Source organism: Ambystoma mexicanum, chromosome 4q, assembly GCF_040938575.1.
Source record: "Ambystoma mexicanum isolate Mex_15411 chromosome 4q, UKY_AmexF1_1, whole genome shotgun sequence".
Classification (NCBI taxonomy): Eukaryota; Metazoa; Chordata; class Amphibia; order Caudata; family Ambystomatidae; genus Ambystoma; species Ambystoma mexicanum.
Genome location: NC_090928.1, coordinates 1,228,636,221 through 1,228,659,548, shown reverse-complemented (window position 1 = coordinate 1,228,659,548; position 23,328 = coordinate 1,228,636,221). Strand labels below are relative to the sequence as shown.

At 49.9% G+C, this 23,328-nt stretch overlaps 2 protein-coding genes across 2 annotated transcripts in view; both read left to right on the top strand.

Annotated features, from left to right (window-relative positions):
* The window catches only part of LOC138468296 (beta-1,3-galactosyltransferase 2-like), a 574,221-nt gene that overhangs the window by 242,750 nt on the left and 308,143 nt on the right, over nt 1–23,328 (top strand). The gene's annotated exons all lie outside the window — the stretch shown is intronic.
* LOC138468295 (nuclear apoptosis-inducing factor 1-like) lies at nt 9,066–10,867 on the top strand. The gene is made up of 2 exons (XM_069608781.1): nt 9,066–9,667; nt 9,982–10,867. Exons 1-2 carry the CDS (start codon nt 9,247–9,249, stop codon nt 10,821–10,823), a joined length of 1,263 nt encoding a protein of 420 aa, XP_069464882.1. The 5' UTR covers nt 9,066–9,246; the 3' UTR covers nt 10,824–10,867.

Below are 23,328 nucleotides of genomic sequence, written 5' to 3'. Positions count from 1 at the left end.
CAGAAATTGTTGGTGCACTTTTTACACAAGTCTGTGGAATTACTGAAACCTGGGTGTGCACTGTTTACCATTGCCCACAAGCACTGTTAATACAGCTGCATTGACTCATTTCCTGCCAATATGTGGTGCTTTGGCTGATGTCTACTCCTGCTTACCGAATTATGTGCTTTTCGCAAAAGATTATGGGCACGTTTTAGAAACATTTATCCTTGTTTTCAAATCCATACCTACTTGTTCCAGAGTTGGGCGAACAGTTTACAAGTTCCTGTGTGTAGTGTGATTCGCTTGTGCACTTATAATAAAAAGGCAACATGTTCACAGAAATGTTTGTGCACGTTTCGAAGCGTTCCTTCCCCTTTCTCTTTACAGGACTTTGCACGCAGCTGTTACAGAATAGCCATGCTGTTTATTACAGCAATGTCACCACATGTTCTTTTACAGAATTATGGGGGGTGCATTCCCAGAAATACCCAGACTTTGTATTACGTTTTATTGTGCTTACTCATGGTTTTAAACATTTCCATTTAACACCCTTTGCTAAAATCTCGAAGAGTGCCAATGTGCATTTTTCATTGTAAATGTTGACCATTTGCGAGAATATCTTTAGGCAATGCACACGCGCTGCATAACCTGCGCATGGGTCTGTGCAGACCTGCCCAGCCATGGCATTGCCATCGGCCAGGAGTAGAGATCTGAACATTGGCAAACAAAGGCCAATCGTGGTATCACCCAGGAATGCAGACCTCGGCATTGGATTGGTATGCGGAGAGGTCAGGTCTGTGCCAACTAGGCAGAGACCGATCATGGATTCGCTCAGGAGCCTGTCCGCACTCTTCATTGGCCTGGATTGCTGGGTGGCTCTGTGTGTGTGCAAGGCAGACACAGGTCAACAGTGGCATTGCTCAGGCGCCAAGATAAGCATTGGCCTGGCATGATAGGCTGCTCTGTGTGTGTGCTCAAGGCGGACACAGGGTGATCGTGGCATCACCCAGGGGAACAGTCAGAGCTGGCATGCTGTTCAGGATGTTTGTTTGCATGTAGGAGGTAATGGGTGCCCAGAGTACGGGATGCTGTATGAGTGTGCTGCTTTCCCCAGGCTACTCTAAATTCTTTAATACACAGTTATGAACCCTCCCAATGGTATGTATTTTGTAACATCTGAAGCCTGAAAAGTAGATCCACGCAAGCTTGAGCAAGTTTGACATGTGGCCAACTTTGCTCCAGACCTGCAGATGAACTGGCATGTGTTAAATCTCAGTTACCAGTGTAATGATGTCCACTAAAGTGTGTAATTTGCTTTCTGACTTTGAGAACATTCAGACATGTAATTGCTCTTGTTACTATAGCTCGTAAGCTAGCTCAGTGGGTTGAGCACTTACTGCTGCAATGTGGGTGTGATCTGCAGGTTATAGGTTCAAATCCCAGCAAGGCCAGCTCAGCTTTACATCCTTCAGACGTTGATAAATGAGTACCAACACAGGTTTGATGATGTAGTATGTATATTTGCTCTATATAAAGCGCTTGAGCGTAAGTGCTATATAATAACACATCAATATAATTTGGCGTTGGACGTCTGCTTGCATTCATAGTCATTTGGTAATATGGGCCTGTACACACTGATATTAATGCTACACTTGGTAATCCATTCTTGTATGAAATGTGTATCACATTACAGTATCGTAACCATATATTTAGTAGTGTACTTAGGAACAATGTTATGTGATGCTCTTTCCTGTTTTTTCAAGGGGTGAAAGGTTGTGTTCCATCACTTCCTGTGATGTTGCATCACTTCCTGTGATGTCACTTCAGGGTGGGGTTAAATGCCATCACTTCCTCTGATGTCACTCTTGGGGCGTGGCACTGTGATGTCACTTCCGCTACCCCTGGCATTTTGGTGAAATGACGTCCCTGTGCACCACCCCAACCAGAAGACATGTCAGGCACCACAACTGACTCCCTGAACGATTCCTCACGCACTCAACCACTGCTGCTAGGAGAATTTGTCTACATGCAGCCCTTTGGGTGCAGGTGGAATAGCCCCAGATTCAAGGGACCTTTCAAGGTGATTTTTTCAACTCCCCTTGCAGTTAATGTAAAGGGACTCCGTTATTGGATTCACCTCTCCGACATTCGAAAAGCACCTTTGGATGCTGCACCAGCACTTTCAAATACTGGCAGTGGGAATCTACTTCATTTTCCTTCTAACTGACATCATTCCAGTTTGACAAACTTCACTCCCGCACAAAACCTGTACACATGCACAGCTACTAAAAATCTTTACGTTTACACATGGGAGCGCTACATTGCCTTCTCTCTCTCTCTCTCACTCTCTCTTTCCCCCTTTTTCTATTCCTTTTTGTGTGCATAACTTTTACTTTTCAGGTTATCAAGAAGATTGAACCAGCACTCTCAAATCACTCATATATGTTAGAAAAAAATGTAATTATAGCATTATGCCCAGGTTTTTGTACTCGTATATGTGTGCAATGCATTTTATAGCGGGTTTATTTGCTATGCCTATGTTTGGTGTAGGGATTTTTTAGGGGCGTCTTTTATATTATAGGGACATATAAAAGAGGGGGCGTGTGGGTAGCAAACAACATTTTAATCTCACTTTCAACAACAGGCCACATGTCCACTTATACAAAACTAAACACCACTTAAATGGAACTGACTATGTATTGCCGACAAGGCCCAACCTTATGCATCAACAGGTCAATCATTCTGCATATAATAAGAACCCACCTCCTGGTACTGGATTGTTAGAATATATTGCTAGGTCCCTATTGTTTCCGAAACTCTGCACTGCCTTTTACAACGCGACTCCCACCGATGTGAATAATAATACTGATGTTATTAATGGATATATAGGTGCACCTAAACGCACAAAGAGACCAGCACGAAGGGCAAAGTACAATGCTTATCATGGGCTTGGTCTTGACGCCATAGAAGATGTGTGTCACACAGAAATGTCTAACAGTTGGTATACAGAGCTCAGTGGGGAGAAATAAAGTGAACGGCAGCTGTTATGTGTGTTTGTTGATACCACAGGCGTCAGGGGCGTCAGGGCACCCAAGGTCCTAGTGCCACAGGAAGTATCAATTATAGAGGTGCAATGCCAGTACATCTTGCATTATGTAGGCTATGGGGCACTTTTCAGGCACACAATGTAAGGCTCGAACTTGTTGATCTGAATTGCCTGCAATGCGAAAAATACCCAAAAAGGTGGCCAATGCCTGAAGAGACTCTGCCTGGTGAAACAAGGACTAAAATACACATATAACAAATGGCAAGAAACAAAAGTAAGCTCAATGGCAGAGGGTCTGGTGGGGTACGAAGAAGGGGTTTTGGCATGGGTCGAAGCAGTGTGCGCACCATTCTGGACTGAACATATCACAAAGTTAACATGGATTGAAGCAATGGAGAAACCAGTGAAAGTACACAGAGAAGCATCACATGAACTTTGCTTGTTACAGTGCCGGAACAGTATCTGTAGGGGCCAATGAACATTGCAATAAAACATTTATCATTCCTCCTGATCTCAAGAAAGGCACAGCGGTAGCAATGGATTACTATTGGGTGTGTGGTCAACAAGCGTACCTGCACTACCCGCAATGATAAGATATGATATGATATGGCATTTATAACGCACCTACACAAGTGTTTCAAGGCGCGACGAGGCAAAGGAGGAGGAACAGAGGGAAGATAGATAATGTTACTAGGCCAGCTGTAATTCCGATTGTGCAAGTGCATGGGAAGGGGGAAGGGGAAAAGTGCGTGGGGGAAGGGGGGAAAGTGCAGTACATGGGATAATAGAATAAATAAGATAAATAAAAAATACGGCCAGCTGGTGACAAGTGCAAGGTAAGTGCAGACATAAGTGCTGGTAGGGGGACTGTACAGATACAGAAAACAGTCCCCAGGGGGTTGCCAGGGAGGCAGCACAGGTGTGCAACTGGCGGGGCCTGCGCCCGAGATCAGAAAGGTGGCCAGGTAACCAGTGCAGCTTCAGTTTCAGCCAGGAATTCAGCAGGAAAGAGGGGAGAGAAAGCAGAAGCAAAGAATAAGGTTTTAAGGTTAAGGTGCTTCCGGAACCGGAGATGGTTCTCCTCAAGTTTCAGGGCGGCAGGGAGGCAGTTCCAGAGGAAGGCCCAGCCGAAGAAAAAAATCTACCACCAACTCGTTGCTTGGAGATGCGACTGAGGAAGTTGGAGGCAGATGAGCAAAGAGCTCGAGAAGGAAGATATTTAGGAAGAGAGAGTTGAAGGTATTGAGGTCCCACAAGGCCTTGTGGACAATGCAGAGGGTTTTGCACTTAATCCTCGCAGCCACTGGGAGCCAGTGCAGAGATTTCAGTCCTGGAGAGATACGATCCCTGGGCTTGAGGCCAAGGACAAGTCTTGCAGTCCTGTTCTGGATGAGTTGCAGAGTGCAGAGAGTAGAAGCAGGTAGATTTAGAAAGATGCTGTTGCAATAGTCCAGCCTAGAGAGAACCAGAGCTCTTGAGACAGTGAGCTTCTGGGGGAAGGAGAGGAAAGGAAGAATACCTCTGAGGAGGTTCAGCTGGTAGTGTGACTTCTTAGAGACGTCGGAGATATGAGGAGAGAAGGAGAGTGTGGAGTTGAAGATGACTCCAACGTTTTTAGCCTTGCAGGTGGGAGCAGGAAGAGGGCTAAGAGAGGCCGGCCAGAGAGTGGCAGGAAAGGAGTGAGCGGGTGTGCCGATGAGGAGAATCTCAGTCTTACTGGCATTAAGGCAGAGATCAATGGCGGCACACAACTCCTGGATAGAAGACAGACAGTCAGAGATGAGTGAAGGAGAAGAGGTGGCTGAAAGTAGCATGAAAATGAGCTGAGTGTCATCCGCATAGCACTGAAAGTTGGGGCAGAGAGCGGCAATGCTGTGGGCATGAAGTGCCAGATATTGGCCAGGAAGAGAGGTTAGACCCCTGGGGAACACCACAGGTAGAGATAGAGGAGAGGAAGGACCCAAGTTGGACCTGGGAGGGTCGATCATAGAGGAAAGAAGCCAGCCACTTCAGGGCCTGACCAGTAATACCCAGGTTATCACGGAGACGGTTGAGCAGGATGGCATGGTTGACTTTCTCAAAGGCAGAAAAGAGATCAAGCAAGATGAGGACACAAGGTTGGAGAGCAGGTCTTCACGGATGTTCAGGAGAGCAGTTTCCATGGAGGGGTTATTGTTCGATGGCCACGCTGAACTCAGCCCTGCTTGTAATCCCAGAATTACATTTGCAAGGGGGGCTAACAGAGACTTTTTCCCTTACCACCCTCCCAGCCCCTAAAGAAGAAACAAGAAACCTGTTGCCAGTGCCAGAGGTCCACACCCTCCCTGGTACAGAAAAAGGCATAATGCTGTTATGTTATGTTATGTTATTTTGTATTTATATAGCGCCTTATATACCATTGGTATGGTCTGAAGGCGCTGGTAGGTTGAACGCCCTTGGCAACCGAAGTTCGGGTCAGTAGAGAGAGTTCAAAGGTGTGTGTGCACTCCAGGTATGTGTGCAGCTGGTGCAGAGTTCATGTGGTAGCTGCTTCTTAGCGGTAGGTGTGGTGGTTGAGAGATCAGGAGTATGTGTTCGCTCTGGCAGGATTTATCCAGACCGAGTGTGGCTGCGTTAGGCCTGAGGAGAACGCCTGGCTGGGGGGGGTGAAACCAGCAGTGGTTACTTAGAGTGATGGGGAGTGAGCGGTAAATGTTGATATGAGAACAGTTATACCGAATGGTGTCATAGTATCTCTGTGTTCTAGTTGAGTGGTGGTGTAAAGAAGAGAGTAAGCGTGGGGTGTGGTATGATATATGCCCTTTCAAATGTTCCCTGCACTTATCGGCAACACACACTCATCAGCTCCACACATTCATCCGCTCCACACACTCATCCTTTCCATACATTCATCCGCTCCACACATTCATCGGCTCTACGTACTTGTCCGCTCTTCGTACTCATCCGTTCCACACACTCATCCGCTCTATGTATTTATCTGCTCCACACACTCATCTGTTCCACACACTCATCCGCACCGCACACTCGTCCGCTCTACGTACTCGTCTGCTCAACGTACTTGTCCGCTCTACATACTCGTCCGTTCTATGTACTCGTCCGTTCCACAGACTCATCCGCTCTACGTATTTATCCGCTCCACATACTTATCTGCTCCACACACTCATCCGCTCCCCACACTCATCCACTCTCCACTGCCATCCGCTCTCCACACTTATCCGCTCCCTGCACTCATCCGCTCTCCACACTCATTCACTCTCGACACTCATCCACTCTCCACACTCTTCTGTTCCCCCCACTCAGCCGCTCTCCACAACTCAGCCGCTCTCCACACTCAGTCGCTCTCCACACTCAGTCGCTCTCCACACTCAGCTGCTCCCCACACTCACCCACTCTCCACACTTATCCGCTCCCTACACTCATACGCTCCCTACACTCATCCGCTCCCCACAGTCATCCGCTCCCCACAACCATCCGCTCTCCACACTTATCCGCTCCCTACGCTCATCCACTCTCTACACTCATCCGCTCCCCCATTCATGCGTTCCCCCCACTCAGCCGCTCTCCACACTCAGTCGTTCTCCACACTCAGCTGCTCCCCACACTCAGTTGCTCCCTACACTCACCCACTCTCCACACACTACACTTATCCGCTCCCTGCGCTCATCCGCTCTCCACAGTCGTCCACTCTCCATGCTCATCTGCTCCCTACACTCAGCCGCTCTCCACACTCAGCCGCTCTCCACACTCAGCCGCTCTCCACACTCAGCTGCTCCCCACACTCACCCACTCTTCATACTCAGTCGCTCCACACACCCATCCGCTCTCCAGAGTCATCTGTTTTACACCTTCATCCGCTCTCCGCACTCATGTGCTCCCCACAGTCATCCGTTCCCTACGCTCATCCGCTCTCCACACTCATCCGCTCCCCACACTCATTCGCTTTCCACACACATCCGCTCTCCACACTCATCTGCTCTCCACACCCATCCGCTCTCCACACTCATCCGCTCTCCACACTCATCCGCTCTCCACACTCATCCGCTCGCCACACTCATCCGCTCTCCACACTCATCCGCTCGCCACACTCATCCGCTCTGCACATTCATCCGCTCTCCACATTCATCCGCTCTCCACATTCATCCGCTCTCCACGCTCATTTGCTCTCCACATTCATCCGCTCTCCACGCTCATTCGCTCTCCATGCTCATCCTCTCTACATGCTCGTTCGCTCTTACACGTTCATCTGGTCTAAGCGTTCATCCAGTCTATACGTTCGTCCGTTCTGTATAGTCATCAGTTCTACGCCCTCCTGCGTTCTATTCGCTACTCTGTATCTACGTACTCATCAACTCTACACAAACTCATCAACTCTACAAGCTCGTCCGCTCTACACACCCAACCACTCTACACACTCATTGGCTTTAGTATGTTCATCTATTCCATTTGATCTCCATACTCATTTGATCTTTCTAGTCGTCTGTTCTTCCACTCCTGCACTCTTCCACTTAGTGCAATTATCTGTTCTATACGCTTCATCCATTCTAACTATTTCATCTATGTCATTCACTACGTTCCCTCCTCATTCATTATGTCCATTTCATCAGTTTAGATCTCCTTACTTTCCCAATGATTTATTCCTATTATCCACTTTACTGTTTTGATCTACATTACTCATTTAGTTCTGTTTGTCTTTCTAGTTTACTGTCAGAATGTACCAAAGTATCAACTGAAAAGGATACAATACTCAAAAGGATACAGGAGGTAGGGTCTTCCGGATCCCTGTTCACCCGATTTGATAGTCGTGAAGTCAACAAAGACCTTCCAAATGATACAACCCTCTGGCTGATAAAACAGGCAGAGCGATGGATCACTGGAAAGGGCGTGGGTAAGGTACAGTAATCCAGCCTAGGACAAGTTAAAGTATCATGAATAACTGTTCCAACCTGAGTATGATGAATTAGATAATGACAGGAATGATCACACTGACCTGTATCTCTGGGTAGAATAATCCAGAAGTCTCTTGATGGATTTGAAATGAACAAACGACAGGGAAGGGAAAATTAGTAAGGGAGACTTATCCCGAACGGAACGAGGCTCACGCTAGATACGGGTTGAATTCACCACAGGATAGCGTCCAAAGTTCAGTTCAAAGTCACTTCCAATAATCCTTGAAAGGCTTCCTTCCCACTTTAGGGATCAATCCTTCTGTTAATTCCACAGATGCAGGAGTTAGAAGAAAATAGCGTTTGAAGACAACGTGCGCGTGTGGATTGTACACGCGGGCAGGATTCACGCAGCCTTGGCCAGCCGCGTGTGAAGACAAAGAGCGCGTGTGGACTTTACACGCGGGCAGGATTCACGCAGCCTTGGCCAGCCGCGTGTGAAGATAAAGAGCGCGTGTGGATTTTACACGCGGGCAGGATTCACGCAGCCTTGGCCAGCCGCGTGTGTAGACGAAGAGCGCGTGTGGATTTTACACGCGGGCAGGATTCACGCAGCCTTGGCCAGCCGCACTTGAAGACAAAGAGTGCGTGTGGACTTTACACGCGGGCAGGATTCATGCAGCCTTGGCCAGCCGCGTGTGAAGATAAAGAGCGCGTGTGGATATTACACGCGGGCAGGATTCACGCAGCCTTGGCCAGCCGCGTGTGTAGACGAAGAGCGCGTGTGGATTTTACACGCGGGCAGGATTCACGCAGCCTTGGCCAGCCGCATTTGAAGACAAAGAGCGCGTGTGGATTTTACACGCGGGCAGGATTCACGCAGCCTTGGCCAGCCGCGTGTGAAGACAAAGGGCCTCATTACGACCCTGGCGGTAATCCGCCGTCATTACCGCCATGGCGTAATGAACGTTAACGCCGTGGGACGATGGTGTAAAGTGCGCCACATTACGACCCATCGCGCACGAGCATTACGCCATGGCGGTAATGTAAACAGCGCCATGGCGGTAATGCCCCCAAAACGGCACCTACCGGCATCGTATGCGGCGCAAGGTGCACCACCGCCACCGCCGTACATAGCGGTGACTGTAGTTAGCGGTCACCGCAATTAGCGTTGACCGTAGATAAGCGGAACCGGAAGTAGCGTCACCGCGGCGGAACGGGAAAGAGCACGGCGGCCATCTTTAAAAACACAATCCATTGCCATCCTCCGAAACCACTGGACATCCGAGCCTGAGACCCCGCCAATACCGGCTTCAACCTTCTACCTGCAGGAAGATGCCGAAAGTTTTGAAAAAAGCCTGTGACCGCCAGCGGCAAGACCGCTTCTCCAGAGAGGAGCTCACCATTCTAGCGGAGACCCTACAGGAGAACGCTGCAGTGGTATTCTCCAACCAACTGACAAGACCGGCCATAACCAAGAAGAAGGCCATATGGGCACTGGTAGCTCAGCGGGTCAGTGCCGTGGGAACGACACCCCGCAATGTCAAACAGTGCCGCAAGCGGTGGGACGATCTCCGGCTCAGAGTCAGGAGCATACTATCAGCCAACATGAACCTGGCAATGGCAACTGGGGGAGGATCGGAGTCCCCTATAAAATTGCAGCCATGGGAGGAAATCTGTGCCTCCACAATCGGAATGCAGAGCATTGAAGGAGTAGGAGGAATGGAGAGAGGAGCCCCGACATCGGGCGATGCAGGTAGGTGGCTCAAATCAAGGCATGCAAAGTCCATTCATGTGAAGTACAATGTTGGCCCATAGTGTGAATGCAACACATCAGCAGGAGACTGCCCACAGATACATCCGATCTGCACCCTGTACACATGCAGCATGCACACCCTAACTGCAGGCACCCACATACCTCCATGCTACTTCCACACAAAAGGGAGTCAACTTTTTTCCCCTGCATGAAATGTGCCACATGTACTAACTGATGAGATGCCAGTCGCAACAATGCCCGGCCAATGTCCGCAGACCCATCAATAACACTCTCCCTCCTCTGTCCCACCACAGGCTCAAATTCCGACCTTGAGGAAGAGGACACCACAGCCTCCACACCCACCAAGAGGGCCAGGCCAACTGTGCCAACGCCACAACCCTCCACCTCTGTCGTCCCGAGGAAAACACCACAGCAGGCAAAATCCATGCAAGGGAAACAGGACAGGGCACAGACAGCCACCCCAGCAGGCAGTACAGCAGCAGCAGCAGCAGCAGCAGACATCACACCAATCATGCCCACAGAAGCCACAGCCTCTGCTGCAAGCAGCACACTTGGGGAGACTGCTGCCATTGCTGCCTCCTCCGATAGTGAAGCAGGGACCTTTGAGGAGAGTGATGTCAGGAGCCCCACAGGCCACCCTCATTCCCCCTACCTGTCCCTAAGCAGCCCGCATGTGGATGCCACACAGGGTCAGCCAGAGGATGACGATTGGCCAGCCACTCCATCCCCGCTGCAGGGGCAGATCAGCCCAATGGGAATGCCACTGCCATTAGCCATGGCCCAGAATCCCAACCATTCTCTGGAGGCGATTGCCACCCGGCAGCAGCAACTTTCCTCGCTGCTCGAAGAACATGTTGCTGAATGTGGGGGGTCAAGTGCAGCAATGGATAAATGTGCTGAGACTGTGAAGGCAGCTATAGAGTCGTCCACAAAGGACATCTGCGCGGAACTAGCTGCTGTGCGGCACGCCATCACTGACCTTGTGCAGACAATACGGGCCATGCGTCCAAATGAGCAGGCAGGATCCTCCTCGGTTGCCAGCTCGACACCGAGCAGCCCCATCCGCCGATCGGGGAGGAACCTCCGCAGCACAGGCAGGGGTGCCCCGGGGGCCAGTGGAGGGGGCTGCCAATAGTGGCCGGACAGTGTAGGAATCCTACTACTGACACTGCTGCACAGACCAACTCACACCTTTGTTGGGATTCCAGGGGGGGGGGAGGGTGGAGGGGGGAGTGGGTGTGTTGGGGTGTGCAGGGGGGTGGCGGGGTGGTGTGTTGGGGAGTTAAGGGGGGAGTTTGGGGGGGGTGTGTGCAGGGGGGAGGTGGGAGGTGGGAGGGGGTGTGTTGGGGTGTGCAGGGGGGTGGCGGGGTGGTGTGTTGGGGAGTTAAGGGGGGAGTTTGGGGGGGGGGGGTGTGCAGGGGGGAGGTGGGAGGTGGGAGGGGGTGTGACACGACAGTACATAGTTCAAATACAGTTTATTCGTTTCACAAAAGGAAACGTGTGGACATTTTCATTGCGTATGTGTGCTTTATTGGTGTCCAGTCCTCAGTGTGCATGCCCCAGAGTCACACAGTGCCCCAAGTGCTGTCTCCATGCGATGAACACCAGCCGTGTGTGCTAGAAGCAGTGGTTGATGATACTTTGGCGCATGGCACGCCCCTCCTGTGCATCGCCTCCTCCATGTGGTGGCGCCCCTTCTGCACCCTCCTCATCCTCATCCTCATCGTCAGGTGGTTGCAGTTCTGCGTCAGGGGGCAGGGGCACATTCCGTCTGACGCACATATTGTGCAGCATGACACATGCCATGACGATCTTTGCCACCTTCTCATGGCCATACAGGAGTGCCCCACCAGACCTGCTGAGGCTTCGGAACCGTGCCTTCAGGAGGCCGAATGTCTGCTCTATGACCACACGAGTACGTGTATGTGCACGGTTGTAGTCCTCCTCGTGCTGGTTCTGCGGGTTCCGGACTGGCGTGAGGAGCCACCTCTTCAGGGGGTAGGCTGCATCACCTGTATGTAGGCGAGAATGTATGTGTCAGTCATGTTGTCTGTCCAGGAACATGATGTCCCACCATGGCTGGCATGGAACTGTTACCTTGGCTCACTTCTACATGCACTAATTGATTCACACTATGCAACCAGTATATGCCCATTGCTGCCATGGCCTGTTTAGCATGCCATCACCCTATGTATGCAGAGGGGTTTAGTGCATTGTGAGTGGCCTTCCTCTGTATCCGTTCTCTGTGTTACTCACAGCCAGGTGGAGTATGCATCATCCCCCCCCCCCTTTCAGCCAGGTGGAGTATGCATCATCCCCCCCCCCCTTTCAGCCAGGTGGAGTATGCATCATCCCCCCCCCCCTTTCAGCCAGGTGGAGTATGCATCATCCCCCCCCCCCTTTCTGCCAGGTGGAGTATGCACTGGTACGTCATTCCCATGCCCACTTCCATGACATAGCACTCACCGAGTAGCCAGGATCTTGGGCCTGCATGTCGCTCCATGTAGCGTGGTATTGTGGAGTTCCTCAGGATCATGGAATCATGGGTTGATCCGGGGAATCGGGCACAACAATGTGTGATGATCTTGTTGGAGTCACAGACCATTTGCACGTTGATAGAGTGGAACTGTTTCCGGTTGCGGTACGGTACCTCCATGGCACGTGGAACCACCAATTCCACATGGGTGCAGTCGATGGCACCAATGCAACCGGGTATGCTGGCTAGTGCATGGAAACCCACTTTGGTGTTTGCAATCTCCTGGGCAGTCCGTGGTAATGAGATGTGGTCGTCTGTGTGCTTGAGGAGGGCATCAAGCACTTGGATGAGTGTTCGTGAGAATAATGGTTGTGAAATGCCATGCAGGTGCCCCACTGTGTGCTGGTAGGTGCCTGTGGCCAGGAAGTGGAGTACAGCCACTACCTTCAGTAGGGGGGGGATGGCGGTTGGACTTTCTATCATGCTGACGATGTCGTTGTGTGTCATGTCTACGATGGCGGTGATGGTGTCCCTGTCCAAACGGTACAGGGTGTGGATCTGCTCAGCAGTGAGGTTGTTTGGATTGGCTCTGATGCGTGGGATTGGGGGCTGCCTGCGTGGTGGCACTGGCTGTGCTGGTGGGGCTTGCTGGGCCTGCCTTGCCCTCCTTCTCCTCCTGCGTCTCCTCTGTGCTGCCTGTTGTTGTTGTTGTTGCTGTTGCTGTTGTAGTAGCACATGCATTGCTATCAGGTCCTCCAGCCCCAACATTGCTAGTCGTATTGGCATCATTGTGGAGTGTGACTGGGTGTGGGTAGGGGTGGGGTGTGCTCTTTTTATACTCCCCTGAGTCTGTATTGCCTTCACCTGTGCTGTTTCTGTGCACCTGTGGCAGCTGCATTCACTTGAATTGGCCCTTTACGGTTGGTTCGCGATGGCGTTATTTGCACCATGGCGGTAAGGTACTTAGCGGCCTCAATGATGGCGTTAGGTGCATGTCCGCTTGGGTCGGCATTTGCGTGCCTTTCCGCCATGGCGCTAAGTACGGTGTGGGCGGTCGCGTGCGCGCACCCTTAGCGCAGTTTGCGGCAGCGTTAACTACGATGCCGCTATTGGCATCGTAGTTAACGGTCACGGGTCATGATCGGACCTGGCGGAAAACGATGGCGGTAAGCATTTACCGCCATCGTTTTTCGCTTAGCGCCAGGGTCGTAATGAGGCCCACAGAGCGCGTGTGGACTTTACACGCGGGCAGGATTCACGCAGCCTTGGCCAGCCGCACTTGAAGACAAAGAGCGCGTGTGGATTTTACACGCGAAGGGATAGCTCCAGGAATCAGCGTGTGGCGGAACACAAGCTATCGAAGGCCCAAAAGTAGCTGTAGGATTCAGCCAGGATGTAGATCAGAGGTTCAGCTACACAACGCCAATAGAGACGATCAGAAGCAGCGAGTGAAGTTACTACGCTGCTTAAATACGTAATACCGTAGTTCACGTGACGAAGCAAAAGTCACGTGAAGTTAGCGACGTGAAAAGTGCAAACGTCGTTTTCCCGGTAACGTATCGAATAGCCTCCATTTGGAGTAGAACGGTCTAGCTGTCCTACGAGCGTAGCGTCCAGCATGCATGACAGTGCCATCCCCCAAAGGGACAACCTCTCCCCTCCTTGTGTGAAAGCGCTTCAATAAAGCAGGAGCATGAATGTTGGAAAGAGGTTCCCAGGACCTATCTTCGGGACCATAGCCCTTCCAGTCCACCAGATAATATGGTCTACCAGAACGGAGTTTCATATCTAGAATGTCTTGTACCTCGTATTCATCAGAACCCCGCACAGAAATAGCAACAGGCCGTACAGGCAGTCTAGTAGTGTCAGAGAATGGCTTAATGAGCGAGACGTGGAATACAGGATGCACCCGCCATCGTTGTGGCAAAGCCAGACGTACAGCAGCAGGATTAAGAACATGGAGCACTACATACGGACCGATGTATCTAGGCAACAATTTCTTTTTGCCTGGAATTCTTAAGTTCTTAGTGGATAGCCAGACTTTCATCCCAGCCTTATAGACAGGTGCGGATACCCGATGAGCATCGGCATAGAACTTGTCACGTCGTTTAGCCTGCTCCAATTGCTGCTTCACCTTTCTTTGTAGTCTCTTCAGATCACGAAGAGTACGGCCTGCGGCAGGCGTGTCCAGGGATAGACCGGAATCCAGAGGTATTGATCGGGGGTGTTGTCCATAGAGAGCATAGAACGGTGAAGTGCCTATGGCACTATGATAAGAGTTGTTATAGGCGAATTCAGCCGCCGGCAGTACCGTGAGCCAATCCGATTGGTATTGCAAACACAGACACCGCAGATATTGTTCCATAGTACAATTGACCCTTTCAGTCTGTCCGTCGGTTTGAGGATGATAAGCGCTGGACATTCTATCATCAATTAGTAATGCAGATGTTAAAGCTCTCCAAAAGCGTGACGCAAACTGCGAGCCCCTGTCAGTAATGATTATTGATGGTAGACCAAAGAAACGAAATATATGTTGGATGAATAGTTCAGCCAGAACAGTAGCAGTTGGTAAACCAATACAGGGAATAAACAGAGCCAATTTAGTGAAATAATCCACTACGACCCATAGGGTATCATATCCCTGATTTGGGGGGAGTTCTACCACAAAGTCCATAGATATCATGTCCCATGGTTTGTTAGGGACAGGCAGGGATTGGAGTAAGCCCACTGGTTTACCAGGAGTATTCTTACATTGGATACATACAGAACAAGAAGATACATAGTTTATAACGTCTTTTGCCATGGATGGCCACCAGCACCACCTTTTGAGCAGGTCCAGTGTTTTCTTCCGTCCAGGATGGGCTGCAATCAAGGAATCATGATTCCATTTGAGGGCTTTATTCCGCATTGAAGGAGTTGGTAGATAAAGTACTCCTTGTGTGAAAGGTAAACCGTTATGCACGTCCAGATTCATATCCTGGACTACTTGTGGATTATTTTTTACCCACTCTTGTATTTCGGTTTTTAGGGATGGTTGAACCGAACAACTACAAATCACATGATCTGCCAACAGCTGGATCTGTACTTGTTTTTCTTCCTGCGCCTCTTTACTCATACGGGACAAAGCGTCCGACTTAACATGTTCTCGGGCAGGACGATAGGTGACCCGGAAATCGTATTGGGCAAAAAAGACATGCCATCTGGCCTGACGGGCCGTAAGGCATTTCATGGATTTGAATGCTTGGAGATTTCTATGGTCAGAGTACACTAACACCTGTTGTTTGGCTCCAAGAAGATGATGACGCCATTCTCGGAAAGCGTCTTTGATAGCCAGTAGTTCCCGCTCAGTAACGGTGTAGTTTCGTTCATATGAGGTGAGTTTACGAGAGAAGAAAGCCACTGGGTGTTCCTCCTTGGTTTCTGTGCAAACTTGTGAGAGCACTGCGCCAATAGCGACACTGGATGCATCCGCTTCAACGATAAACTGGCGATCAGGATCCGGATGTTGAAGCACGGGTGCAGTGGTAAATGCTTCCTTCAGCTTTTCAAATGCTGCTTGGGCATGTTGGTTCCAACAGAAAGGTGTTTTGGAACTAGTTAAAGCCGTCAAAGGAGCTACTGTTTTGGAAAAGGAATGGATAAATCTGCGATAGAAATTCGCAAAGCCCAAGAAAGACTGTAGTGACTTGACGTTATATGGAATCGGCCAATTCAAGACGGCCTTTACCTTGGAACGACTCATTCGAGCACCTAGATTGGTAATGTCGTAACCAAGGAATTCCACTTCCTGTGAATGAAAGACACATTTTTCAGCTTTCACATAAAGATGGTTCTCCCTGAGTCTTTGTAGGACTGTAGAAACATGTCCGACGTGTTCCGATAAAGACGATGAGTAGATCAAAATGTCGTCCAGATAGACCACCACAAATTGGTCCATTATGTCTCTGAATATATCATTCATGAAGAATTGAAATGTGGCGGGAGCATTGCACAGACCAAAAGGCATCACCAAATATTCGTAAAGACCATACCGTGTCTTAAAAGCGGTCTTCCATTCGTCGCCTTCACGAATGCGAACCAAATTGTATGCACCTCGCAAGTCCAATTTGGTGAAATAACTGGAAGTGCCTAACTGATCCAACAGAACGTTTATTAGTGGTAAGGGGTATTGGTTTTTGATGGTGATGTCATTAAGTGCCCTGTAATCAATGCATGGTCTGAGGTCTCCCTCTTTCTTAGGAACAAAGAATAGAGGAGATGCAGCAGGAGATTGCGAGGGCCGTATAAAGCCCGTTGCTAGCGCTTTGTCAATGTATTCTTTTAACACGACATCTTCTTTAGGTGTTAAAGAATAAACACGGCCTGTAGGAATTTTGGCACCAGGAATCAATTCGATAGGACAGTCGTACTGTCGATGAGGAGGTAATTGTTCTGCCTGGCCTTTATCAAAGACATCAGCATAATCAGCGTATTCGCAAGGTATGATATTGTCGCATTGATGTACAACGCTGATAACAGATTCCTCCACCATAGAGGCCAATATGTGTTGTTTATTCGACACCTCCTGACTGGTAAAGCAATGTTCATTGCAATGAGTCGAAGGATATTGGAGCGATCCCGAAACCCAGTCAACAGCAGGATTGTGAAGGGTTAACCATGCAAGACCAAGTATGATCTCGTACTGCGGAGCAGCAATAACATCGAAGATGATTTCTTCTGAATGGTTATTTGATAACGTCATCTGAACAGGTACCGTCTCCTGGGTTACCATACCAGAAATCAGAACAGATCCGTCCACGGTGTTCACCGTTTCAGGTCTTTTTTTGTTTACAAGGGGTAAGGAACAGTTCTTGGCATAAGTGATGTCTATATAATTGCTGGTGGCTCCAGAATCAACCATGGCCTTGGAAACCACTTCTCGCTCCTCACAATGCAACGTCACCTGAACTACTACAGGCGCATGTTTAGGAATGGTACCGGAGTCCGATGAAACACTCGACATAGGGACTCCTGCTAATGTCGAGTTTTGGCGTTTCCCGCATGCTTGATGGGTTTTTTAGGACATGTTGCCAATAAATGCTCGGAAGACCCACAGTACATACATAAGTGGTTTTTTCTTCGTTTCTCCCGTTCTGCATTGGACAATCGGCCTCTCACGGCGCCTATCTGCATGGGTTCAGGGTCGTTAGAGATGACTGCTGGTGTCTCTGACCGCCCCGAGACCGGCATGAAGGGCTTTTTCTCTCCCTTTCGAGCATTCCTTCGGGCGTCGATTTGTAGAACCAAATCGAGCAGCTCTGGGAAACCCGTAGGAACCACAGGAACTGTAGATAAGGCGTCTTTCAGTTCTTCAGAAAGACCCTTGTAAAAGACAGCCGTTTTCTTGCTGTCAGGCCATTGGGTTTCCGCCGTCAGTTGATTGAACCGGGCAACGTAAGACATAAGGGGTTGGCTGCCCTGTTGTAGGTTAAGCAACTCTAAATCGGTGGCTTGAGTAGAGTAACGCATGTCAAAGACTTTACTCATAGCAGTCAAGAGATCGTCACAATCGTACAACAAAGGGCTATTAGTTTCCAACAAAGGGTTAGCCCAAGCAGCAGCTGTGCCCCCTAAATGGGAAAGCACGAAGGCTGCTTTTGTGGTTAGATCAGGAAAAGACGTAGGACGGCAAAGAAAATGGAGCCGGCACTGATTTACAAAGGTTCTGTAGGTTTTGGGATCACCCGTGAACCTTTCCGGAGGGGCCAAGGGAAACTGAGTGGGCATAACCACATTAATAGTTTCCTGTGGGGGTGCCGTACTCCCCGATCCTGATGCAGTAGCCATCGGCGCCTGTGCTCCCTGAGGACTACCATGTAGGGCGTCTTGCATAACGTCCATACGGTGCCGTAACATGTCCTGTGCAGTAACCATTTCATTTCTCAAATCGTTGATCAACTGTGTCAAAACAGTTAAAGGATCCGTACCCTCCATGGCTTCTGATTCTGTCAGAATGTACCAAAGTATCAACTGAAAAGGATACAATACTCAAAAGGATACAGGAGGTAGGGTCTTCCGGATCCCTGTTCACCCGATTTGATAGTCGTGAAGTCAACAAAGACCTTCCAAATGATACAACCCTCTGGCTGATAAAACAGGCAGAGCGATGGATCACTGGAAAGGGCGTGGGTAAGGTACAGTAATCCAGCCTAGGACAAGTTAAAGTATCATGAATAACTGTTCCAACCTGAGTATGATGAATTAGATAATGACAGGAATGATCACACTGACCTGTATCTCTGGGTAGAATAATCCAGAAGTCTCTTGATGGATTTGAAATGAACAAACGACAGGGAAGGGAAAATTAGTAAGGGAGACTTATCCCGAACGGAACGAGGCTCACGCTAGATACGGGTTGAATTCACCACAGGATAGCGTCCAAAGTTCAGTTCAAAGTCACTTCCAATAATCCTTGAAAGGCTTCCTTCCCACTTTAGGGATCAATCCTTCTGTTAATTCCACAGATGCAGGAGTTAGAAGAAAATAGCGTTTGAAGACAACGTGCGCGTGTGGATTGTACACGCGGGCAGGATTCACGCAGCCTTGGCCAGCCGCGTGTGAAGACAAAGAGCGCGTGTGGACTTTACACGCGGGCAGGATTCACGCAGCCTTGGCCAGCCGCGTGTGAAGATAAAGAGCGCGTGTGGATTTTACACGCGGGCAGGATTCACGCAGCCTTGGCCAGCCGCGTGTGTAGACGAAGAGCGCGTGTGGATTTTACACGCGGGCAGGATTCACGCAGCCTTGGCCAGCCGCACTTGAAGACAAAGAGCGCGTGTGGACTTTACACGCGGGCAGGATTCACGCAGCCTTGGCCAGCCGCGTGTGAAGATAAAGAGCGCGTGTGGATATTACACGCGGGCAGGATTCACGCAGCCTTGGCCAGCCGCGTGTGTAGACGAAGAGCGCGTGTGGATTTTACACGCGGGCAGGATTCACGCAGCCTTGGCCAGCCGCACTTGAAGACAAAGAGCGCGTGTGGATTTTACATGCGGGCAGGATTCACGCAGCCTTGGCCAGCCGCGTGTGAAGACAAAGAGCGCGTGTGGACTTTACACGCGGGCAGGATTCACGCAGCCTTGGCCAGCCGCACTTGAAGACAAAGAGCGCGTGTGGATTTTACACGCGAAGGGATAGCTCCAGGAATCAGCGTGTGGCGGAACACACGCTATCGAAGGCCCAAAAGTAGCTGTAGGATTCAGCCAGGATGTAGATCAGAGGTTCAGCTACACAACGCCAATAGAGACGATCAGAAGCAGCGAGTGAAGTTACTACGCTGCTTAAATACGTAATACCGTAGTTCACGTGACGAAGCAAAAGTCACGTGAAGTTAGCGACGTGAAAAGTGCAAACGTCGTTTTCCCGGTAACGTATCGAATAGCCTCCATTTGGAGTAGAACGGTCTAGCTGTCCTACGAGCGTAGCGTCCAGCATGCATGACATTTACATTCAAGTTTATTAGCTGTCAATTTCTCGCTTCAGGTAGTTTGTTGGGACGGTGTTATTGAGATGATGTTAGTTTGGAAAACCGGTTGGTTTTAGGGGAAGAGCCAGGTTTTCAGTAGTTTGCGGAAGGGCGTTAAATCCTCAGTTAGGCGGATGTGGGGTGGGAGCGAGTTCCACAGGGTTGGGGCCAGGGCTGAGAATGATGATCCGCCTAACCTGGCTGAGTTTGTCTTAGGAATTACTAGGAGGCCGGCTGAGCTTGATCTTAGGGTGCGAGTGGAATGATAAGGTATTAGCTTGTCTTGAAGATATTGAGGTCCAGTTTTATGCAGTGCTCGATGGGAGAGGCATAAGGTTTTGAAAGCCACCCTACGGGCTACTGCAAGCCAGTGCAGTGTCTTAAGGGCTGGGGATACGTGGTGTCTTGGACCGAGCGCAAGTAGCAATGTAGCCGCCGCGTTTAGTGCCCTTTGGAGTTAATTCAGTTGGTAGGCATGGATTCCGAGGTATAGGGGGTTTGCGTAGTCCAGTCTTGATATAACGATTGATTGGACCGCGGAGAGTCTGTTGGGAAATGAGAGATATGGAAAGATGCGCCTAAGGGTTTTAAGGTGGTGGTGGCAGCACTTTGAGAGATTGTTGACTTGGCGGGAGAGTGTTAGGTCAGAGTCCAGGGTGCATCCAAGATTTTTCACTGTGTTGGAGGGTGTCAGTGAGTTGCCCATGGCAGGTGGCCAGGGAAGTGGGTGTGGAAGAAGAACGGAGTTGCCGCAAACCACGATTTCTGTTTTGGAGGGGTTTAACAAGAGGTGGCTTTGGGTCATCCAGAGTTCTATGTTAAGGAGGCAGGATGCCAGGTCAGGTCGGGAGTTGGGTTTTGAGTTCAGGAATTTTATAATTAGTTGAGTGTCGTCAGCGTAGTTGTAACACAGGATGTGTGAACGAATTATTGGTGGGAGGGTGATCAGGTAGAGATTGAACAGGAGGGCGGATAGACATGCTCCTTGTGGGACTCCCGTGTCAACTGGTCGGGCTTGGGAGGTGAAGCTGGAGAGTGTCGTTATTTGGTGCCTGTCTTTGAGGAATGAAGCTATACATGTAAGAGCGGTTCCACGAATTCCTAGGGAGTGGAGGTGCTCTAGGAGGATTCACTGATTGATCGTGTCAAAGGCGGCCGATAGGTCGAGAAGGATTAGTGCGGCGCATCCCGCGGAGTCTGCTGTCATTTTAAGGTCATCCCAGATCGCGGTTAGGGTGGTTTCGGTTCCGTGACATGATCTGAAACCTGATTGGGCGGGGTCTAGGAGATTGTTGGCTTCGACAAGGGCATTTAGTTGAGAGTAGGCAAACGAAAAAAAGAGCAAACTATCTGTAACGCTCACCTGATTCCCGCAGAGGCGCCGGTCTTGACTGGGTGAATGCCGTATCTTCAAAGGTGATGTGTAACACACGGTTGGCTCTTTGGGCTGGACCTCTGTGCACTGTATGTCTGACTCGAAGAGTAAGATGTCTGCAGATAGAAAATATGGGATTAATGAACTGGGGTTATTGGGTGCCTCTCTCCTCTTCCCTTTCTCTTCTCCTGTAGAACCCCAAAGGTTAACGCCCTCACCTTAGGTGAGTGAACGCCGAGCTCTCCATCTGCCTCGGGGCAGGGTGCCGTAACCAGTTTCTTCACTGGATAAGGGTGCAGGCCTCTTGACCTCAGAGGACTGCTGTCCGTCGTTAACTGCACGAACGGTAAGTTCTGGGCACTTCAAATGTCTTAAAAGTCTTTTGTAATGATATCTCTTGTTTTGCAGGGTTCTGGCGATGGCGGATGGCGGGCTGATGAGAGTTGAGGATCGAACCCGCGTGAGGAATAGAAGCGCCTGGAAGCACGTAAGTAAGCGCTTGTAGCCTGCTTCACGATGCGCACTAACTGTCCCTTTTATCTTGCAGGGACAAGTTCGGAGCTTTAGAGAAGCTGAAGGGTGCTGGAATGCCCACTGGATTCGGCGTGGGAAGGAGTAATGGCACGTGAGTAATAAAGTTGCCCAATGTCTTTAAACGCACCTTCTTTTGTCTTTCAGATGCGGGATGCAGCGCCGAAGGCCTCTGGAGCGTGCGAAGAGCTGGTAAGCTTTTGTCTTTCAGATGCCGGAATGCAGTGCGAAGACCTCCGGAGCATGCGAAGAGTAGGTAAGCCTTTGTCTTTCAGATGCCGGAATGCAGCGCAAGGCGTTGGTGACAGCCGATGGACCAGGTAAGAGATGCGCTGCCACTGAAGACCGTAGTGCTAACCTGTTCTTTCTTTGTCTTTACAGGTGCTGCTGAAGACTGGATTCCAGGATGGTAAGCCTTTGTTCCCTTAGGCCCAGGATCAGAAGCAGAAGACACGATGAGCGTTCTGCTGCAGAGAATGCAGAATAACACAAAGCAAGATTCATCCATCGGGTGTGGTTTAAATAGCCTCCTGTAGTGCTTAGGTGTCTCCTTCCACAGCCACGCCTAGGTAAGAAAAGAGTTCCTGCTTTCCAGAAGAGTTCCAGTGTTCTGAACCTAGGGAGTGGCTCCTGCCCCACACAACAGGAAAAGTAGTCCCAAACAGAAGAGGATCAGGGGTTCAACTGGCAGGTAAGTAAGCAGCATGGTCTGCTGCAGGTAAGTCCACCCAAGCATTATAAGCCCGGCGCTTCCAGCGCTGGGACTGGGCATCTTTATGAGCCTGGTGCCACTGGCGCCAGGACAGGGTCCAAAAGGTCCCAATTGGGACTGGCTGGCACTCGGAACCGGGGTTATGGGTCTGCTTCCAAGGGAGTCGGGCAAGTCCTGATCTTTTGGAAGCAGAGATCATGACAGCACCCCCCCTCAAGGCCCCTCCCAAACCGGGCTTCTCCGGGGGTTTGGGCTTGTTAGGAAATGTTCGATGAAATCTTTTGATTAGATGAGGCGCGTGGACATATTCTGCAGGTTCCCAGGATCTTTCTTGGGGACCGTAGCCTTTCCAGTCAATCAGGTAAAATAGTTTAGATTTGGAGATCTTGGAATCCAGGATGCTTTTGACTTCAAACTCGAGTTCTCCATCAACTAGAATAGGTTTTGGAGATGTAGTTAGTCGGGTTTGAGGTTGCACGGGTTTTAATAGAGAGACGTGGAAGACCGGATGTATCTTCATGTGAGGGGGCAAGTCCAACTTGACCGCTACTGGATTTACTATGGTAGTGATGGAATAGGGACCAAGGTATCTTGGGTTGAATGTGCGTGGTCCTTTTAGAGGTAGATATTTGGTGGATAACCAGACTTGATCTCCTACTTGATATTGGGGGGCTTCCTTCCGATGTTGGTTTGCTCCTTTCTTGTATTGTTCTTTAGCCCTTTGAAGGTGAGAAACGGCTTCCTTAAAGGCTTGGGTGATTGTAGAATGCAGGTTTCGGTGATCTGTAATCACAGTTACGGTGTGTCGGGCCCCCAGAAGATAATGCCGCCAAGCCTTAAAGGCGGACTTGATAGCTAGAAGTTCCTTATCAGTAATAGTGTAATTGATTTCAGGAGGCGAGAATTTGCGGGACCAAAATGCCACGGGATGCAACTGATTGGTTACTGGGTCCTTTTGTGATAGAACTGCCCCCATGGCAAGGCTCGAAGCATCAGTTTCAACGATGTAGGGGAGTTCTGGGCGAGGATGTTTTAAGATCGG